This window comes from Podarcis liolepis (assembly GCF_965112155.1).
Source record: "Podarcis liolepis genome assembly, chromosome: 6".
Classification (NCBI taxonomy): Eukaryota; Metazoa; Chordata; class Lepidosauria; order Squamata; family Lacertidae; genus Podarcis; species Podarcis liolepis.
Genome location: NC_139559.1, coordinates 93176717 through 93197822, shown reverse-complemented (window position 1 = coordinate 93197822; position 21106 = coordinate 93176717). Strand labels below are relative to the sequence as shown.

The window sequence follows — 21106 nt, the reverse complement described above, 5'->3', positions numbered from 1 at the left end:
AGTCTATAAGACGCCCCCTGTTTTGGGGGCCTCAAAATATAGAAAATAGGGAGGATTGAGCTTTTGGGGAGGATTATTTTGGGGGAATGCCGAAAATCGCTCACCCGCCAGAACGCAGAACACAACTGCTTGCGTCGCTTACAATCGCTGCTTACAATCTCGGGCTCACACTTTGTTCTGGCGGGTGAGCGATTTTCAGCACACACACCCCCCCCAAACAATCAAGCAGCCAATCGCTGCTTACAATCTCGGGCTCGACATAACCAGATGCAAAAGAGGCAATATGGAGTCACCAAAGATCTGGAAGTCTCATATCTTGACTGCTGACTTGACTTTGATTTCCACTACCTGTATTTGTTTCCTTTCTTTTTTTGTTTATTTCCATAAAACCACAAGACTAGTCTTTCAATGTTTTGCCCTCCGCCTACTCTCAGCCTGAGCCAGCAGGCCACATCCTTATAAGGGAGGTTTGCCTGGTGCCATTGTTACATATCTCTAGGCGCCAGAGAAAAACATACCTTTTCCCGTTAGGGCTTTGTCTTTACTTATCTATGGCCTTTTTGCATGGCTGGGGTGTTTTAGTCTACTTCTAAAAAACAGAATTGTTTTTCCCCACTGGCTTTAATGTAGGTATGTATATATGTGCACATGTGCTTGAATATTCTAAGTCGCTTTGAGCTGCTGTGGCAAAAAAGGCAACTAATACATTTAATAAGTAAGTAAGTAATAATAATAATAATACAAATTAAATTCCGATAATGACAACAGGTGGGGGGGCAGGTGGGTGTGGTTTGGGGGAAATGGCCAGAGGTTCCCCACCCCAAATGATGTGGAGGTCACCGAGCAGGGGAAAGGCTGCGATACAGGAACACACAATTATAAGTTCACAGATCCTGGAGTGTTCATCTGGGAGATTAGAAGTTTTTGACTCTATGAGGTAATGTATCACTCACTATTAATTGCAAACAAGGTCTGCAACAAGGTGGATAAAAAGCAATGATTTTTTTAATAATAATAAAAAATCGGATATTTTTAATTTAAATTGGATTTTTGAAATACAAATGCTTTTGGAGGAAAAATCTTTCTAAATATAGTTTTCTATTTAAGTTACATTATAGTCCAAAGGCTATTCATCAAGAAATAAGGATTTGTTTTAAGTTTTTCATGTGTGCTAAAACTCATCTAAGATTTTTTTTTAATTGTTTAACCACATCAGTTAACAAACATGGATATATATGCTATAATGTTATTGTTTTAGTTAAATAAATTGTTTAAATTGTTATTAAGGAAATGATTATTTTTCTCCTTCCAATAAAGTACAGCAGAAAAGTTGTCCAAATATAAACGGTTAACCTATTAAACCTCACAATAATTTTGTAATTATCTGCCTATGTATTTCTAATAGTATAACCAAATTAGTAATTTTTGATATAACTGTAAATTTGTAAATATAACTGTAAATCTGAAAATTTATACCAGCAAAAATGCGTCTTTCTGTTAAAAAATGATTTAAATCAAGTCTTAGTGACTAGTGATTTAAATCAAATCCACCCTGGTCTGCAAAAACTGGGGTAGTAGTTTAGGTAATGGATCTTACCGGAAAACCTCAAGTGGTGCAAACACAGTAGCAATGATATCCCCGGCGTAAGGGTGGATTGGCATGGAAGTAAGAGAGATCTGGATAGTCCATGCAAAGCGCAGAATCACATCCTCGACAATGGCACAGTAGTAATAGGCCTGAGGAAACAGATGGAAAAGACCGCTGTGATGCAGAGCAAGGTTATCGGCCAGATCCACCTTCAAATAAAAGTGTAGCGCAAAAGAAGTATCCAGCCCTTGGATTTGCTTACTCTGTATGCTCAGTGTGGTTTCTGTGCAGACTTTTGTCTGCATTCTATATTCCCATATAACATAAAAGTATCGTCACAAAAAAGCGAGATAAACAGCTGATTTGTCGAAGGATCGACATTACACTAACAACAGCAGCAACAACAACAGCTTCATTCCTTAAGATTTGGCAGCGAGATGGCATGCTTCTTGATTGGCTGTTTTCCAAATACCCTGTTGCCAGAGAGTACAGTGGTACCTTGGTTTACAACCATAATCCGTTCCGGAGGTCCGTTTGTAAACCAAAACAGGTTGTAACCCAAGGTGCGCTTTCGCCAATGGGGCCTCCAAAAAATTTTTGTTCGTAATCCCCCCCCCCAAAAGGGGGGGTGTAATCCAAAAAAAGGTTGCAAACCGGGACACGAACTTCTGGGTTTGACATGTTTGTAATCCAAAACGTATGCAAACCAAAACGCATGCAAACCAAGGTACCACTGTACTTTAAACGTTTTTCAGCCTGAGGACTGCATTCTCGGGAACCACATGCCAGTGGTGGGAGGAGCAAAACATGTACAGTGGTACCTCGCAAGACGAAAAACGCGCAAGACGAAAGAGTTTTCCGTTTTTTGAGTCGTTCCGCAAGACGAATTTCCCTATGGGCTTGCTTCGCAAGACGAAACGACTTGCGAGTTCTTGCAAGTTTGTTTCCTTTTTCGTAAAGCCACTAATAGCCGCTAAGCCGCTAATAGCCGTGCTTCGCAAGACGAAAAAACCGCAAGACGAAGAGACTCGCGGAACGGATTAATTTCGTCTTGCGAGGCACCACTGTAAATGATACCTTTGTAGAGTAAGCTAGTCTGTACACACATTCATCATCAACATCATCATCATCATCATCATCATCATTATTATTATTATTATTATTATTATTATTATTATTATTATTATTATTTATTGAATTTATCTACCACCCTATACACGGAGGTCTTGGGGCGGTTCACAGAAAATATCAACACAAAAACCACAATATATATAATCAAAATAAATATAACAACCCAATAACACACCCCCCCAAAAGAGAATCACATTTTAAAAAGGCATAGGATGCCAATGGATCCAACACACTCTTCGCTCTCCTTCATTCAGGCAAGCAAGATACATGATCAGAGTTCTAGAACACTGTTCAGCCAGGCAAAAATGATCAAGGAGGGTGCAAAATAGGACCAGTGAGGGGCATGGCTGGGGCGTGTGAGTGGACTTGTTGGAACCCTGGTGGACTGCATTTGACTGCATCTGTAAGCAAACCATTGTAACTATTAACAACAGATGGCCATGACCATGGTTTCTGTCTATACTGCCCATGCCTGGTGTTGGGCAACGGGTTAGCTATGAGGAATATAGCACACCTTCCCTGAAGAAGGATGTGACAACTTGAAAAAATTGCCTCTTGCCTATGAGGGTTTCTCCGTACGACATGCCCCCTTGTTGCTGTATCTAAAAGCAATCACTTACCGGGCAGCCCCTGCTCTCCTATCAGACCAACCAAGACCCAGCCTGTTTGTCTTGGGGTCACAACCTGCCACTGGTTCTTGCTTCATGTCAACCGCAGGTAAGTGAGAGGGGAAGAGAGGCAAGAGCAGAGCTGGACAGGAAATTCCCATATGGCTCTGTTGCGATGTGTATGTACAAACAAGATAATCTCGTAAGGGCTGACGTGGTGGGGGAGAGGGGAGGGAGAAGAATAGAAACAGATCCCCGCCCAATTGTTCCAGTACTTGCTTATGTGGATACAGTGGTACCTCGGGTTAAGAACTTAATTCGTTCTGGAGGTCTGTTCTTAACCTGAAACTGTTCTTAACCTGAAGCACCACTTTAGCTAATGGGGCCTCCTGCTGCTGCCGTGCCGCCGGAGCACGATTTCTGTTCTCATCCTGAAGCAAAGGTACTACTTCTGGGTTGGTGAAGCTGGTGAAGGAAAAGGAAAGGGGTGAGAAGGTGAGAAATGGCTTCTTCTGTTTCAGTGTATCTGAAGAAGTGTGCATGCACACGAAAGCTCATACCAAGAACTAACTTAGTTGGTCTTTAAGGTGCTACTGGAAGGAATTTTTTTATTTTGACTATGGCAGACCAACACGGCTACCTATCTACAGATAGGTAGAGACATTGAACAGAGACATTGGATTCTTATCTCATTATACATGACTAAGCCATTTCTCACCTTCTCACCCCTTGCCTTTTCCTGTAAGACCTATTACAGTCGTTAAGAGTCGTCAACAGGCTCATCTCAGCTATCTGCCAATCTCCAATTCCCACCACCCCTCTGAGTAATACCCCTCCCCACCTTCTCACTATATAGAAGGATCTGGCAACTTCTGTTTCAGTGTATCTGAAGAAGTGTGCATGCACACGAAAGCTTATACCAAGAACTAACTTAGTTGGTCTTTAAGGTGCTACAGGAAGGAATTTTTTTATTTTGGCTACCTATCTGTAACTGTATATCCAATTATTGACCTAACAACAATGTATACACTGAATGTGTTAAAATGAAAGTTACGTTGTTGTTGTTGTTTAGTTGTTTAGTCGTGTCTGACTCTTTGTGACCCCATGGACCAGAGCACGCCAGGCACTCCTGTCTTCCACTGCCTCCCACAGCTTGGTCAAACTCATGTTTGTAGCTTCGAGAACACTGTCCTGCCATCTTGCCCTCTGTTGTCCCCTTCTCCTTGTGCCCTCAATCTTTCCCAAGTTACTTTATTTTAGCTAATTCTCTCCTTCAAAGGCGCATGTATTTTTGTGACAGCTCCAGTGTTCAATATGGGTGGGATTCATTTGCTCAAATGGATGGCATCACAAGCAAATGCCCTCAGGGTGTGAAAGTGCCAACAGTTCAAATCCTCCCAAGTTTTCAAATAAAGATCTTCACAAAAGCAACCTGCATACGCACCTTTTGTGGGTAGACAATCTCTTCCCGCAGGAAAGTATTTTCGCCAGCATTCCTGTCAAAGAGACCCCAATCCATCTTCAAATCCCAGATGAGGGTGTAGCAGGAGCTGACAAAATAGAAGACGATCCACAGGTAGAAGAACACTTGGGAGTCACTGTGTTTTCGAACTGCAAGAAAGAAGAACAGTGTCGCTGTATCAAAATGAGCAGACCATTCAGCTGGAATGAAGTTTAGTTATGAGCTTGGATACATCTGGGAGCAACCTTAATAGCAATTTACACAAGGAACACAAAATTATGTCATGAATTTGAGTAACACAGACATGAATTTTGACAGTATCTGTTTCTATATAAATATGAATAAACTGTCTTCTGAAAGAAATTAACCCGAAACTTTAAGAAAATGCAGGTTATTGAAAGGAGGCCACTTTCGTATTGCAAAAAAAGGAACCCCAACAGTGTCTGCCCCACTTGCCCCAAGACTCACAAGTATGATGGAGGCTTATTTTTTGGAAATAATTCAGTAATGAATAGAGTAAATGTTATCCATTGTTTTGTATGACTACTTTGTAATGGTTACTGCTGTGTAGTATACACATTTCTTTCCCATTTTAAATGGGATTCACCTGGCACCCTGCAAATGACAGCAGTTTCATTTGAATTCTTATGAGATGATTTGTTCTGATATGCCCTAGCTTTTAAATGGATCTTTTAGGTAAACAAATGGATAAAGAAGAAAAACGTGAACCCATGTTGTCTAGCACAACTGGGAGTCTAAGCTGCAAGGTCCCAGTTCAAAACCCTGCTCAGCCAGGAGCAAGGCATATTCTCAGCCAAAACTTCCTTCTGCAATACAAAAATAATACTGGACTACTTTGCAAGATTGATATTACTGGAATGCTGATTCATTTTATTTAATTGGTAAATTTAGTAAGTTCTCCTGCAGCATAAGGTTCGCAAGGTAGAGGACACTTAATTAAAAACTAAATACAACTAGAAACAGAGATTTAAACAGTAAAATGGTAAAAGCACCAGGCTGTAACTGGACAATCAAAATCCAACACTAGGCATAAAAACACAAACACATATGCTGGGTTGCCTTGACAAGGGAGAAAATGACACTGCTGTTGTTGGGTAAGGTTCTTTAGGGGAGCATTACAAATGCAAGGCAGCACAATCATATAATTGTAGTGTCCTAAGGATCATTTAGTCCAATGCCTTGCATTGCAGGAATCTTTTTGCCCAACCCATGACCCTGAGGTTAAGTCTCATGCACTATGAACTGAGCTGCCATCAGCTTTCTTCCTTTTTTCTTTTCTAAAACTTTTTCAAACTAAAGGTTTTCACACAAAAAAAACATGCAAAACAAACAAGGTGAGAATACACGAAACACTGTATAGGAAATACATCATTAAGGTAAGCAGACCACACAGGATCATGTAATTTAATAAGGGGTGTTCATGAGACCCTTTGAATTATGGTGCTGGAGGAGACTCTTGAGAGTCCCATGGACTGCAAGAAGATCAAACCTCTCCAATCTTAAGGAAATCAGCCCTGAGTGCTCACTGGAAGGACAGATCCTGAAGCTGAGACTCCAGTACTTTGGCCACCTCATGAGAAGAGAAGATTCCCTGGAAAAGACCCTGATGTTGGGAAAGATGGAGGGCACAAGGAGAAGGGGACGACAGAGGAGGAGATGGTGGGACACTGTTCTCGAAGCTACAAACATGAGTCGGACCAAACTGCGGGAGGCAGTGGAAGACAGGAGTGCCTGGCGTGCTCTGGTCCAGGGGGTCACGAAGAGTCGGACATGACTAAATGACTAAACAACAACATTCATGAGACCCCCGAGGGCAGATGGTGCTATCGCCACCTGCCTGACTTCTGATGGTGGAGCGATCCGTTGCTTAACATATGGTTCTGAATAACCTCAAAACTCTACGTAAGGACCTGTAACCCCTAAACTCCCTATATTTCAGCCCCAAGCTTAGTGATAGAGTAACTATGGATGCATCAAGGTCTCTCTTCTGGAACAGCATGTAGACATCATGCTTAATGAGTGTTACTTCAGAGTGAAATACCCTGCAGGATCAATAATACTGGCTGCAGGATGGTTTGTTTGTTTATGGATGTGAAATGTTTTGAGTGTTTGGGAAAAACTTAAATCTGAATTACTTTTATTATTATAATCACTGACAAGGCTGCCATTCACATTTTGCCCAGTAGATGGAAGCATATGCTTTTGCACATAGGAAAATGCAGCAGCAATGTTCAGTTCAGAAAATTTCTTGAAGTAACAAAAACGTATTAATTCCACTGGCCAATTCTAGTGTAATGAAGGGCAGGTTATACAGGGTAGTACTTGAAATCTGCCTTGCTGGGGTGGCGGCCGGGGAGACTTGAGCCACCCTGGGACTCTGAAGACAGATTGATTGTGACAGAAGCTTGCACTCTGTAGAGTCTACTTCAGATGTAGACCAATATTTTACAAGTATTAAGAAAAAAATATGTGTAAATGCCAAAGCTGGGCTAGCCTATCCCAGCTTTTCCATCGCTTAACACATGGTTCTGAATAACCTCAAAACTCTGCATAAAGAACTCTAACCTCTAAACTCTCTATATTTCAGGCCCAAGCTTAGTGCTCTAAGTCTGGATGCATCAAAGTCTCTCTTCTGGAAAGACACTTGTTTTTAAAGACATGTAGGCAAATTCCGTGTCTCAGCTTTGATGAACAAAGGCTAAACATTGATGAGTGAACAAAGACAGTGAAATGTTGCTGACATCTGAAGAGGTTCTGCACAAGAAGTGGCGTAGCGTCGGTTGCTGATGCCCGGGGTGGGCAGCGGAGAATTTAAAACTAGAAATTTGAAGACAGCCTGGAATTAAACCTGCTCTAAACAGATCTGCTACCGCCACAAGGTCCAAGCTACTACAATATTAAGCTTATAAAACAGACTAGTTCCTGACATGTAAAATAAAATTCAGGTTCCACAGAACCTTCATCAGGTAAGTGGAAGAATTAGCTAGTTCTCCATTACACAGTGAGATAATCTGTATTCACAGCCAAGCTTGTTCTGCATATAGTTGAAAATCACTTTACTAATGTGTCTAAAGAAAGAACACTTTAGTTGTACTAACATTTGACTTGCCCAGAGGCTCTTCCACAATATTTAACCCCTGAGATGTTCATTTTCCTCTGTCAAATAAATTTATTGCCCACCAATCTTACATTCATAATAGCAAATCATGCCTCCTAGCAACCTCTCAACACTAGCAAGGCCTTTGAAGAGAAAGCTTATTAATCTAGTTGCAAGCATGCACACAAAATCTCTAGAATAATTCTAGCCATGAATAAGGAGAGACAAATGCTGCCTAATTCAGTTTCTCTCTGTTCATCATCTTCACAGTCTTTAATTCAGTTCCTCACATTTCCGCATCAGTTTGCATTTTTTAAAGGCCCTTGTAAAAATGTGTCAGCACTTTAGCAAACATTTCACCTAATACACACATTTTCGCAAGCAATTTCCCCCAACGTAAAACATTTGCGTTATTTGTCTGGGTGTATGCATATGCATACTTTCCCTTAATATACGTATTTTTGGACACCTTTACTGAGTTGGGGAATGAAAATTTTGGACAAGCGCAAGTATTGAAGGATCAGTGGTGGTCTTTTTATCAGTTTTATACATCTAGGTTCTGTGTGAATCGCAGCTCTCTCGTTCACTCATTCCATTTTCTGCCGTGCTTACGCACTGTTCCACATTTCTGGCACTACTTAGGAACGTAAGATCCCATCTATTCCAACATCCTGTTCTCAGTGTGGCCAAACAGATACTTACAGGAAGCCCCAAAGCACAACAGCACTCTCCCCATCTATTCCCCTATATCACCTCCAATACGTGAGGTAGCACATAGTTATCATAAGCAATAGTCATTGATAACCTTGTCCTCCATGATTTTGTCAAATCCTGTTTTAGAGCAACCCAAGCCGTAGGCCATCATTCCATCCTGTAGTAGCAATTCCCATAATTTGCCTGGTGAATATTTGCCATTTTACCACGCGGCTGCAGCTATCGAGCTACAAGAGGATTCCTCGTACCCTATACAAAAAACTCCAGGTTTTTTTTTTTGTTTTGTTTAAGTATTCCAAACGTGTTTACAGTACAGTGGTGCCCCGCAAGACGAATGCCTCGCAAGACGGAAAACCCGCTAGGCGAAAGGGTTTTCCGTTTTGGAGGTGCTTCGCAAAACGAATTTCCTATGGGCTTGCTTCGCAAGACGAAAATGTCTTGCGAGTTCCTGCGGGGTTTTTTTCCCTCCCCCCCTTTTTCCCAAGCCGCTAAGCCGCTTATCAGCTGATCCTAAGCCGCTAAGCCGCTTAATAGCTGATCCGCTAAGCCGCTTAACAGCTGATCCGCTAAGCCGCTTATCAGCTGATCCGCTAAGCCCGCTAAGCCGCTAATGGGCTTGCTTCGCAAGACGAAAAAACCGCAAAACGAAGAGACTTGCGGAACGGATTCTTTTCGTCTTGCGAGGCACCACTGTATTCCTCCAACCTCCCAGAGCACTGCAATTACCGTACTTTTCCGTGAGTAAGACGAGGTTTTTTTTACTCTAAAATAATGTTCAAAAACGTGCCTCAGCTTATACATGGATAGTGAATGGGTCGGTGATTGGTTTGTGAAGCAAACACTGTTGTGGATTGGCTGTCGTGATTGGCGGCTGCCAATGATTGCGATTGTCAGCAGACAGCTTTTCTCAGTTGGGTAAGAGATTTTTTGCTGGGAAAGGCTCTGTTGGCAATTGGCTATCGCTGTGGCAAGTGAGCAATTTTTAGCAATCCCCCCCCCCCCAGCTGTAAAACTCTGGTCAATTCTCTGCAAAAAAAGCTCAACAACTCTCTCTGAGCCATCTCCCCACCCCCATTTTCTTAAATTTGAGTCCCCCAAAATAGGGGGAGTCTTATACATGGGGACATCTAATAGACACAAAAGTACGGTATTCTCTGCGCTCTCACGCTGTATTACTGAGATCTTATCAGAGCATCACCTAGAACTAGAAAATAATAATAAAAAATTCTGGCAGGAGCAATAGCTTGGTATACGGCCAAGTCAAACAGAGCAAACCCACTAAAATGGGTAGACTTAATTTAGTCAGCAGTAACTTAAACCCACAGATTTCAGTGGGTCTTACTTAGGGAGTGGTAAGTCAGTCATACCAACCATATTATAAAAATAAAAAAAAGAGAGGGGGGTGGGAGTAAAAATAGGTTTGTTCTAAAGGCAGCCTCAAAAGTAAGATCAAATCATTTTCAGAAATTGATACTAAAAAGGGCAAGTCCCTGTGAGGAAGGCATGGCAGAGAACTCTATTAACATCTTGCGCTGCATTAGCAGCCAAGCTAATTCAAAGAAGCAAGCTTTTCTGCCTCCACATCCCCAGGCCATAATTCTCTTCCACAGCAGCTGAACTGGTCTGTACCCTCTGGTAGTTGAATTATTGACGTGGGCAAATTATAATTTATGCTAAGATTTCACTACAAATAAAGGAACCAGGAAGCTCGCAAAACACACACACAATGAAAAGCACACAGCTTTCCTCGCCTCTTGGTCTCACCTCTTGAATTGTTTGCCCACAACGCTATCACTACCCCTGCTCCCCAACCTCCTTTCCTGGGGTTCTGCCTGCCACCTTTCTTCCCTATTGTTTCTCCTTATTAGTATTCAGGTGATGTAGCGGAAAGATGTTGCTCTAGGCAGGCAATTATATCTCAATCTCCACTAGCGAGTCCTACCAGTCCTCTTCAGTGCTGTTTGGAAGACTGGAAAATCAGGGCATTGGTATTCCAACCAGAGTCCCCAAGCAGCCTGCTTCATTTGCAAAAAGGGTACATGTTGTGTGTGCGCTTATGATGATGTCTGTGTGTATTTGGAAACAACAAACCCTTAAATAAAAAGCAGCAGCAAGAAGTGCAGGTGATAACGAGTTAGGAAAAGCTGTTGTGCTTTAGACCCGCCACTCATTAGCAGTTCAGATTATTAGAAGATGGAATTTTAAAAAACCTTTATTGCCTATTTCAAATAAGTAGTTGCTTCATTTTATTTTTCAAAACAATAGACAATTCATCATAATCCACCCTTGTTATCGTTTCCATTTTATTAAGCTAATTCTAGTTAAGATCTGGGGGTTTAGTTAAACCACTCTACAAAACATGTATATGCATGTTTTAAAGGCCTTATTGCATAAATAATGGCCACAATAAGCATATGTACCAATTTGTTTCCTGGTGTGGGTTTTTTTGCATGTGCATTCTAATGACTTCGTTTATTCTTTATTCCATTTATTGTAGAATGACAATATATTATTTTGCGTTAAGTACTTGGTTTTTCTGGCATCGGTACAACACAGGAAGACGACTGGGCTCATTTGGCGCAGAATCTCAAGTTCTCTTTTAAAAATAACTACATCTCAAAAGTGTAAAAAGCATTGAGGTCTGCCTCAACACATCTTTTCCCATAAGACAATCCTTATGCAGAGAAAAAATGTCTCCATCATACACTTGGAAGGTGACGTGCTCAGAAGCCTCTAATTTCTGTCATACTTTAAGAAGTGACTGTACATGTTTGTTTGTTTTCTGATAGTATTTCTGTGTCAATCAAAGTCACAGACAGGCAACACACAAGCACTGGCCTGCAAAGCCTGCAGGTTTATATCAGTGATATATTACCACGCACACTTCATGGTGAACTAATCTTTCGTAATAAACACCTGTCATGTCCTTTGTGAACTTATAGCCTTACTGTGTCTCACTCACTCATTTTTCTGCCATCACATAAACAAGTCACACATTTGACTAATGTGCTCAGAATATTGCGTTGAAATGAAAAAATAATAATACAAATTTGCATCCTTTTCTAATGTGGATTGATAAGTTCTTGAAGTAACTGCCAGGCAATATGGAAGGCAGAAAGCAGAATAGCTTCCTTCCGATACATTCCTTTTTTTATGCATTGTGAAAACGGCCGCTCTATAAAATAGAAACATTTCCGCCGTACAAACTGTTAACATTACATTTGCTTTGAATGAATTTACTTTATTTACTCTCTCGATTTATCTTAGAGAAGGCAAACAATATATTCTGTTCAATGCAGCTTGAGGGGAAAGGGGCAGAAAATCAATGCCCTGTGTTATTGAAGAACTGGCACAGAGCACAATAGCATGTGATAAGTATTCTGGGAGGGTCAGTCGCTGCAGGTAGTTGCGGTTTCTGCTGATTGTTAAAGCCATGATAATAGGACCAGGAAATCTGAGGGGTTATCAGAAAGCTGCCTTAATCTTCAGATAAGTACTACAGTAAGATACAGGCCTTCTGACTGAACATGAATCATATTGTTCCACCTACTAAGTCAGAAGGGTTTCATTCATCCTAAGCTACATTCATTTCAGCTTTAGCCTAGGCTATCAATTGCTCAGATGAGAAGCTAAACAGAGTATAGTTAAAGGACCACGAAGCCCCACGCTGAACTCCCTGTCTTGCATTCACTTTCACCTTCCCTTGTAAGGGTACAGAAGCAGTTCTGCCAGCACCCTTATCACATCCTGCTAATTTTAGGCAGTCATGTGGGATGCAAAGCACCAGCCCTACCACTAGGCAAGAGTGAAGCAGCAGATACTAAGGGGCAAAGAGCAATGGGGAGGTGCTGGGAGAATAGAGCTACGTGTACCAAGCACCCTACCCTTGGCTAACCTCTCAGGTGTAGCAGAGGACACTGCCTTGTATACAAGTGCTGAAGAAAGATCCGACTGCTAGTCCGACTGACTTCTGTGCACAGAACATGGAAAAGCACCACTTCATCCTTTTGTCTCAGGCAGCAAAAGATCTTGGGCTCACTCCTGAGAAGGAAGGATCATTTAATACTTGTTATACAGTGGGTACTGTATAACACGGGTGGTGCTGTGGGTTAAACCACAGAGCCTAGGACTTGCCGATCAGAAGGTCGGCAGTTCGAATCCCCGCAACGGGGTGAGCTCCTGTTGCTCGGTCTCTGCTCCTGCCAACCAAGCAGTTCAAAAGCAAGTCAAAGTGCAAGAAGATAAATAGGCACCGCTCTGGCAGGAAGGTAAACGGCGTTTCCGTGCGCTGCTCTGGTTCGCCAGAAGCGGCTTAGTCATGCTGGCTACATGACCCGGAAGCTGTACACTGGCTCCCTTGGCCAATAAAGCGAGATGAGCGCCGCAACCCCAGAGTCGGTCACGACTGGACCTAATGGTCAGGGGTCCCTTTACCTTTTTATACAGTGGTACCTCGGTTTATGAACTTAATCCATTCCAGAAGTCCATTCTTAAACCGAAACTGTTCTTAAACAGAGGCGTGCTGTCCCTAATGAGGCCTCCCGTCGCCAGTGCCCTTCCACCGTTCGGATTCCGTTCTTAGACCAAGGTAAAGTTCTCAAACCAAGACACCATTTCTGGTTTTGCGGAGTTTGTAAACCAAATCGTTCTTAAACCGGACTGTTCTTAAACCGAGGTATCACTGTACTTGCAGCTTGCCCTGCCTTGCAAGGAAGCTTACATATGGTTTACCTGGCTAGAGCAAGACCTGCTTAGCTTTAAGAGTAGAAGAGTACCTTCAGGCCATTAGTTTCCGTTGCCTGCTAGAAACATTTTATTTTAGACAAGCCTACCTAGGATGTTGGGACGCAGGTGGCGCTGTGCGTTAAACCACAGAGCCTAGGACTTGCCGATCAGAAGGTCGGCAGTTCGAATCCCTGCGACGGGGTGAGCTCCCATTGCTCCGTCCCTGCTCCTGCCAACCTAGCAGTTCAAAAGCACGTCAAAGTGCAAGTAGATAAATAGGTACCGCTCCGGCGGGAAGGTAAACGGCGTTTCCGTGCGCTGCTCTGGTTCGCCAGAAGCGGCTTAGCCATGCTGGCCACATGACCCAGAAGCTGTACGCCGGCTCCCTCGGCCAATAAAGCGAGATGAGCGCCGCAACCCTAGAGTCAGTCATGACTGGACCTAATGGTCAGGGGTCCCTTTACCTTTACCTAGGATGTTTAGAAAACGGATGCAAGTTTTAATCTGTTTTTAGTCTATTGTTATTTTAACTTTTTGAAAGTTTTAAATTATTGTTGTTTTGATAATTTTATTAACTTTTTTTGTAACCAGCTTTGAGGGGTTTTTTATTTTTTTTACAATCAAGCGGTGTATAATTTTTAATGAAATATCATGATCTCTGGTTCAGATGCAATATGAAGCTAATTTTTTCTCATTTGCCTGGAAAAGTGGGAGCAATGAAGATAGCATGTTTCATCACCATGCTGAATCCTTAAAAACTACAATAAGCCAAAGAGTCAGGTTCATCTTTACATGCAAATGTGGCCTTTGAGAAAGTCTTCTAACCCACAACTCCCAAAGAATAAGAGGCAGAAGGCTTGGCAGGCATGAACCTATGTCTTCAGTCAGAACTACCACTTCCTCAAAGAAGTTTGAGCAACAGCCAATCTCATCTTCCCTGAAAGCACTAAACCTTGCAGGAGCAGCAATGACGGAGGAAACATGCACTCTAACCTGGCTTGCAAGACTCTTGGAGCCTCGGCATGCGTATTAAATATTTTCCTAAGCTTCCTGAGTCAGCAGGAGAGCAGGCAATCTGTTGATCCTTGTGTCTGTTGATCCTTGTGTGCGTAAGATTTCATGGTGAAGGGCCTTTGGGACCTTCAACCTTTCTCTTAGTGTGCTTGCTCACTCTTTACATGGTTCTCTGTCTGTGTGCCACTTCCTCACTCCATGTGTGTGTTCACCAGAGAGATTATTATTATTATTATAGTATTCGCTCATGCTCTGCCATTTTCCTCTTCCCATCCCCAGCTTCTGCTTAATCCAGGCATAGGCAAACTCGGCCCTCCAGATGTTTTTGGCCTACAACTCCCATGGTCCCTAGCTAACAGGACCAGGGGTCAGAGATGATGGGAATTGTAGTCCCAAAAACATCTGGAGGGCCGAATTTGCCTATGCCTGGCCTAATCCTTTCCTTCCTGTTTAGCAGCTCTAGGTTGTTTTGAAGCAGCAGCCACTCAGCCTCTTGTGAAATTCTGAATGAGGCTTCAATAGCTGTCCCACTCCTCTGTCCCCCACATTCATGTAAACTGCACATGTATCTGACATCCTAGCAGAGTGTACAGTGGTACCTCGGGTTACAGTCGCTTCAGGTTACAGAGGCTTCAGGTTACAGACTCTGCTAACCCAGAAATAGTACCTCGGGTTAAGAACTTTGCTTCAGGATGAGAACAGAAATCGTGTAGCAGAGGCGTGGCGGCAGCGGGAGGCCCCATTAGCTAAAGTGGTGCTTCAGGTTAAGAACAGTTTCAGGTTAAGAACGGACCTCCAGAACGAATTAAGTTCTTAACCTGAGGTACCACTGTACTTTAGAATTAATGAACGGAAGGGGGAGGAAATGGATTTTCCTAAGTTAGCCTTTTTCACAAGAAGGACAAATTCTCAATAATTATAAGGTGCTACTGCTCCACCACCCCGAATATGATGATGAACAGGCACTCTGCTAGGAATGTAACAGTTACGTAGGTATCACATGTTTAAGCTAATTTACTAAAAGTCCTGTAGAAAAGAAAACGAAACGTTTAAGCCATTATTTTAAGACGGGATTTGTGTCTGCACATCCAGCAGTTCTAAGCTGTCTGAAAATAATTTACTACGTTCAGTAAGTGGCTTTAAGGTTTATTCCCCTCCCCAATGTGTTTGATAAGGATTAGACCTTTCCCCTCCTGAATTCCTAAGAACTGGAAACTCAGCACATTGGTCTTTCTGTTCACACCTTGTTCACATGTCCTGTCAAGACTTCACAGGGTCCATTGGCAGACCCTATTAAGCAACATAAACAGCATTTATCAGACTTTGCAGCTATTAAAATTCAGCTGTCCTGAGTTATAAGGCCGCTGAAAATAATTTCATTGCAAGGAGGCAGAAATTACGCCTCGCTCCATCGGGCATCTGTCATAATTAAGTACTCAATTAGTAAGCTTTTGGTATTCAAAAGAGATTCACACAGCCATGTTATCATGTGATTATTTTCAATTAACTGGCTACCTGGATTTCTTCCATTTTTGTTGCCTTTCTATCACACACAGACAGGGCCTTTAAATGGAGGAACATGACCTCCGCAACGTTTAACCATCATGTGAATAGGTTGTAAGATATATTAAAACCATTACTTCTTCCGTGCTATCCCTCAACCATCAGAATTTGGTGGAGCATGTCAATCGAACCTTTAGTTTGGTGGTGCTTATTTTGGTCCAAAATGAGTCATCTATCACCCATTACTTGATTGTGGATGAGGGGGCTGGCTTGGCAAGCATCACCGAGACCTGGATCAAGTGGGAGGCCCTGTTTTCACTCAGCTCTACTCACCTGGGTACTCAAGCAAGCACCAGTCCAGAGCAGTAGAGGTTTAGCAGAGCTCTTCCAAGTAGTGAGAAAACTAGTAACTTCAGGCCAGAAGGAGGGTTCATTTTGAACCATCGGTAGTAGCCTGCCATGACAAGCTTGCAAGGTACTTCAATCACCCAAATATGAAGGGATTTGAAACTACAGTGGTGCCCCGCAAGACGAATGCCTCGCAAGACGGAAAACTCGCTAGACGAAAGAGTTTTCCGTTTTGGAGGTGCTTCACAAAACGAATTTCCTATGGGCTTGCTTCGCAAGACGAAAATGTCTTGCGAGTTCCTGCGGGTTTTCCCCCCTCCCCCCCTTTTCTAAGCCGCTAAGCCGCTTATCAGCTGATCCGATAAGCCGCTAAAAGCCGCTAATAGCGCTAATCCGTCAATGGGCTTGCTTCACAAGACGAAGAAACTGCTAGACGAAGAGAATCACAGAACGGATTCTTTTCGTCTTGCGAGGCACCACTGTATTGTTAGGATTCATCCTGACATATTCCGTGCAATGTCTGTTCTTGTTTCAATTGTAGCCTAATCAATATGGACAAGCTATTGAAGGGGCCCAGCTGATCACCAAACTTCTTGTCCCTTGCCCACCAGGCTCACAGAAGCATGCCAGAGAAGGTTAACTGGAGGAGTTCATGCCTCAATGCAGGTGGGGAAGGTATTGCCCCCCCCCCCCGCCCTGTTAAAGAGGCAGTGGTTCGCCTTCTCCTTAAGAAGGCCTCCCTGGACCAGGAATTGTTGGAGAACTATTATGCAACTGTTAATATTTCCACCTTAGGCAAGGTGTTCAAGAGAGTGGTCACAATTCAACTACAGGCATGCTCAGAATAAGTGGATTATCTGGTCCTTTTTCTACATGGGCTCAGCCTTGGTTGACCTGGCTGATGAACTTTGCACTGGAAGAGGCACAGTGAGGAGTGCTATTCTGTTGACCTCTCTCAGTGGCTTTTGATACTATGGACCCGGATTGGCTCTGTGGGTTGAGAGTTGGAGGTACTGCAGTGGTTTTCCTACTGCCTTCCAGGTGACTTCTAGTGTGCAATGGGAAACGATTACTTTGCACCAGGAAAGTTAACTTGTGGTGTCCCATGAGGCCAATACTGCCCTCCATGCTGTTCCAATGTCTATATGAAACCATCAGGGGATGTGATCTGGGATTTTGGAGTGATGTATAGCTAAGCTGACGACACACAGCTCTATCTCTCCATACCATCTGAACCAGGAGAGGCTGTGCAGGTGCTAGACTGCTTCTTCAAGGTTGCAGTGGGCTGGGTGTGGGCTAGTAAAGTGAAACTGAATCCAAACAAGATGGAGGTGCTACGTGTCACAAGTTTTCAAGTCTGGGAAGTGAGTACATAACCAATTCCAGATGGGATGCCATTTCCTTGGAGAGATCAGGTTCATAGCATGGGGGAGCTTCTTGATTCAGCACTGTTGCTTGAGGCACACATGTCTTTATTGGTTAGGAGTGCCTATTTCTGGCTCCCCATAGTTCACCAACTATGGCTGTTACTGGATAGACAGCTTGGCTTCAGTGACCCACACCTAGTACAATTGTGCTGTGCTCTATATGGGGCTCCCCTTGAAGACTGTTTGAGAGCTTCATGTGGTACAGAATGCAGTAGCCAAGGTGCTGATGGGCACTAATGGCTGGGCACACTGGCTGTATGTATGTATTTAATGTATGTATGTATTTAATGGCCCATAATTCTCCCAGGGCAGGACCCAAGGCAGCCCACAGCAAAATTTTAAAAAGATACAACTAAAAACACACAATAAATATTTTAAAAACTTTAAAAGCTTTTTATCTTTTAACTTTTTATGTTTTGAAGTGTGGCTGTGAGGTTTTTTTTAAATAAACTATCAAGTGGTATATAAATTTTACAAAATAAACAACATGTACTAATCTTCTTGAATGCGATTGTATTGGGCAAATCTTTCATAAGCTGCTCTGAGAGCCTCCTGAGGCTATAAAGCGGAATATAAACATTCTGAATAAATATCAGACAGATCTCACGGGGGGGGGGGAATGGGTGCCTTAAAAAAATTATTGGCTTGTAAGTAATTGGTTTGGATTCACTGTTGACTTGTGTGCACTAAGGGAGTGTCTCAGAAGAAATCAAATACTCCTCTGGCCCTGTGTATTATTGAGTAAATAACATGTGGGCAAATTATTTTTTAATTCAGGAACCCTGACAAGCTCCTGAGAGTCCCAGGTTCCTTCAGAACAGTTTGAAAGCGATTGCTTTCAAGGGTGCTAGTTTCCAAAGCACTGTTTAATTCTTCCAGTCAAGTTTGTATAATCATTCGTAATTATTATAATAGATAAGGGTGTTAAGAAAAGGCCACACAATTTAAGAGATGAAAAAGGTAATTCACTTGTAATGTTGTAATAGCTAACTTAATCAAGCTGTTTGGTTAAAAGATTCTCCCCATCTTAATTACTGTTGGTTAGGGAACCCATTTAATGAAAAAAATAGATGGTTATGCAACAGCCTGAAATAGATCTGGGATGATTTAGTATATTTTCAAGTTGCCGACATCTCACTTCTATTGTTTAGATCTTTTTAAAAATGTATCAAAGTGAAGGCAGTGGCTCAAATTTTCAATTTGACTGGTTCTGGAATAAGCAGCTCACCTGTGCTTTAAAATAATTCAGAATTATTTGGCAATAGATTATGGGGGGAAGCACCCACAAAACAATGAAAGACCCATTTTCTCATCCACACACATGCAGGACTGTGGCTTGTATTCAAAGTAAGGTGGCCCATCAATGCAAAGGCTTTCTGCTTCTACAATGGGATTTCAACTCCCTTTTCCCCTTGGCCCTAAATCTGTTCTAGATGTTACTTCAACCCTCTGGAGCAGTTATGGGAAGGGTGCAGGGGTGGGGTGGGGAGAGGGGAAGTCCCACTGTGCAAATGGAAGTTCTTGTGCAGACCAAACAAGGCAGTTGATTATCACCCAGTCAGTCAAACTTTCCCCCGCAGCCGTATAGAGTAGACTTTGCTTCAAAAAATGTAAAAGGGAGCTATCCAGAATGCATACATGCCTTATTATTTATTTTAGAAGATAATCAACATATGCAGAAGGAAGTACAAAGCCAGTATAAAGTAGAAGCGATAGTAGAAATTTGTCCTCTTATATTAAATGTAATAATTATCTGCAGATGACAATTTAGCAACACATGTTACTAAGTCATAAACAAGTACAGTCGTACCTTGCTTCTAAAACAGAATGATTTCCGGGAGTCTGTTCAACTCCCAGAACCATTCGAAAACCGAGGCGTGGCTTCCAATTGGGAGCACCCTGAAGCCAATCAGAAGCTGCGCTGAATGTTCGGTTTCTGAAAATTGCTCAAAAACCAGAACACTCACTTCTGGGTTTCAATTGTCCAGGAGCCGATTTGTTCGGGAGCCAAGGAGTTTGAGATCCAAGGTACTTGAGATACATAGACTTGGCGCGGTGGGAGGTAAAATGAATGATTTGTATGGTTTCAGTTTGGTCAAATAAATGCTTTAGGGTTTGAAGCTGGACGGGAAATTTACAAGATAAATTTCTGCCTGGCTTTAGGATTTCTAGCACTGCATATGTGCTTGCCTCTCTGCTTTCCTCCTCTTAGAAATCTTCTGAGAAACTACTGAAAAAATCAGAATAATTGAGACTCCTGTGTAACGTTCCGCAGCTCAGGATATTGGGGAATACAAACAAAACATCTAGTAGGATACCATCCCTACAAGTAATGGTTTAAGAGGAATTCATATCCATTGACATGTTTTAGTTACAAGGCTGAATGAGAAGAGAGCACACTACAACCTTGGCTGTTGATTTTGAAGGGTAAATGTTTTACCAGAAGCAACAAGTTTCAAGAAAAGAACTGCTAATATCCTACACAAAGAATTATCTCCCCTTGCACTCATATGGGTAAAACTTTCCAGTATCCCAGGCTAAACGCATGATATGCAGCAAGTCCTACTAATTTCAGTCACAATTACACGCATAAATGTGCTTGGATGGCTGCCATAGATAATGCAGCTTAAGTGCTTGATGTGGCTGTTCAAAACTCTGTCCCAAAGGAGTCTAGCTAATCTATATAAATATGCGCGTGAGAATCAGACTCTGGGAAACAGCCAGAAATTTCCTTGACTGCAACAATCAATGAAGGAAAACAATTCCACCAGAACAGCTGTAACATGTTCAGCGGCTCCTACACAAAGAGATGATGGCAGCCAACAGCAACCTGACCTTCCATAAAGAGGATTATTGGTTTCTAGGCTGGTGGCTGGGAGCTCCCCTCCCCCTTCTCCCTGAAGCTAGCAACTGCATATAAGAGCGTAATGGGGTGGGAGGCCTTTGAAAAAATAATGAACATACTTCTGTCACCATGGCAACCATTACAGGCCTGTTCTTTTGCACAATTTGAGCAGTAAGCAACAAGGTCCTCTCCCCGGGTTTTCATACTAACGCCCCTTTAGAAGCACATCCATTCTTAATGGCAAAGGGCTGACTTCCCAATTTCACATCACCTTCCATTTCTCCCTATTATACCACACTGATGACCTGGGGTGCTTCCCTCTATCGGTACTACCCTGGCATTTTACTACCAGCTCTGAACTAGGCTATTGCTCTTGTTGTTTAGTCGTTTAGTCGGGTCCGACTCTTCATGACCCCATGAACCAGAGCAGGCCAGGCACTCCTGTCTTCCACTGCCTTCCACAGTTTGGTCAAACTCATGCTGGTAGCTTCGAGAACACTATCCAACCATCTCGTCCTCTGTCGTCCCCTTCTCCTTGTGCCCTCCATCTTTCCCAACATCAGGGTCTTTTCCAGGGAGTCTTATCTTCTCATGAGGTGGCCAGAGTATTGGAGTCTCAGCTT

The 21106-nt window shown here is 42.6% G+C and overlaps 1 protein-coding gene across 1 annotated transcript in view; it reads right to left on the bottom strand.

Annotated features, from left to right (window-relative positions):
- The window catches only part of XPR1 (xenotropic and polytropic retrovirus receptor 1), a 103332-nt gene that overhangs the window by 8821 nt on the left and 73405 nt on the right, over nucleotides 1–21106 (bottom strand). Inside the window, exons 12-13 of the mRNA XM_083507130.1 lie at nucleotides 4772–4938; nucleotides 1598–1737 (exon numbers count right to left, since the gene is read on the bottom strand). Of these exons, the coding sequence (XP_083363256.1) occupies nucleotides 1598–1737; nucleotides 4772–4938 (307 nt within the window). The remainder of the gene's footprint in view (nucleotides 1–1597; nucleotides 1738–4771; nucleotides 4939–21106) is intronic.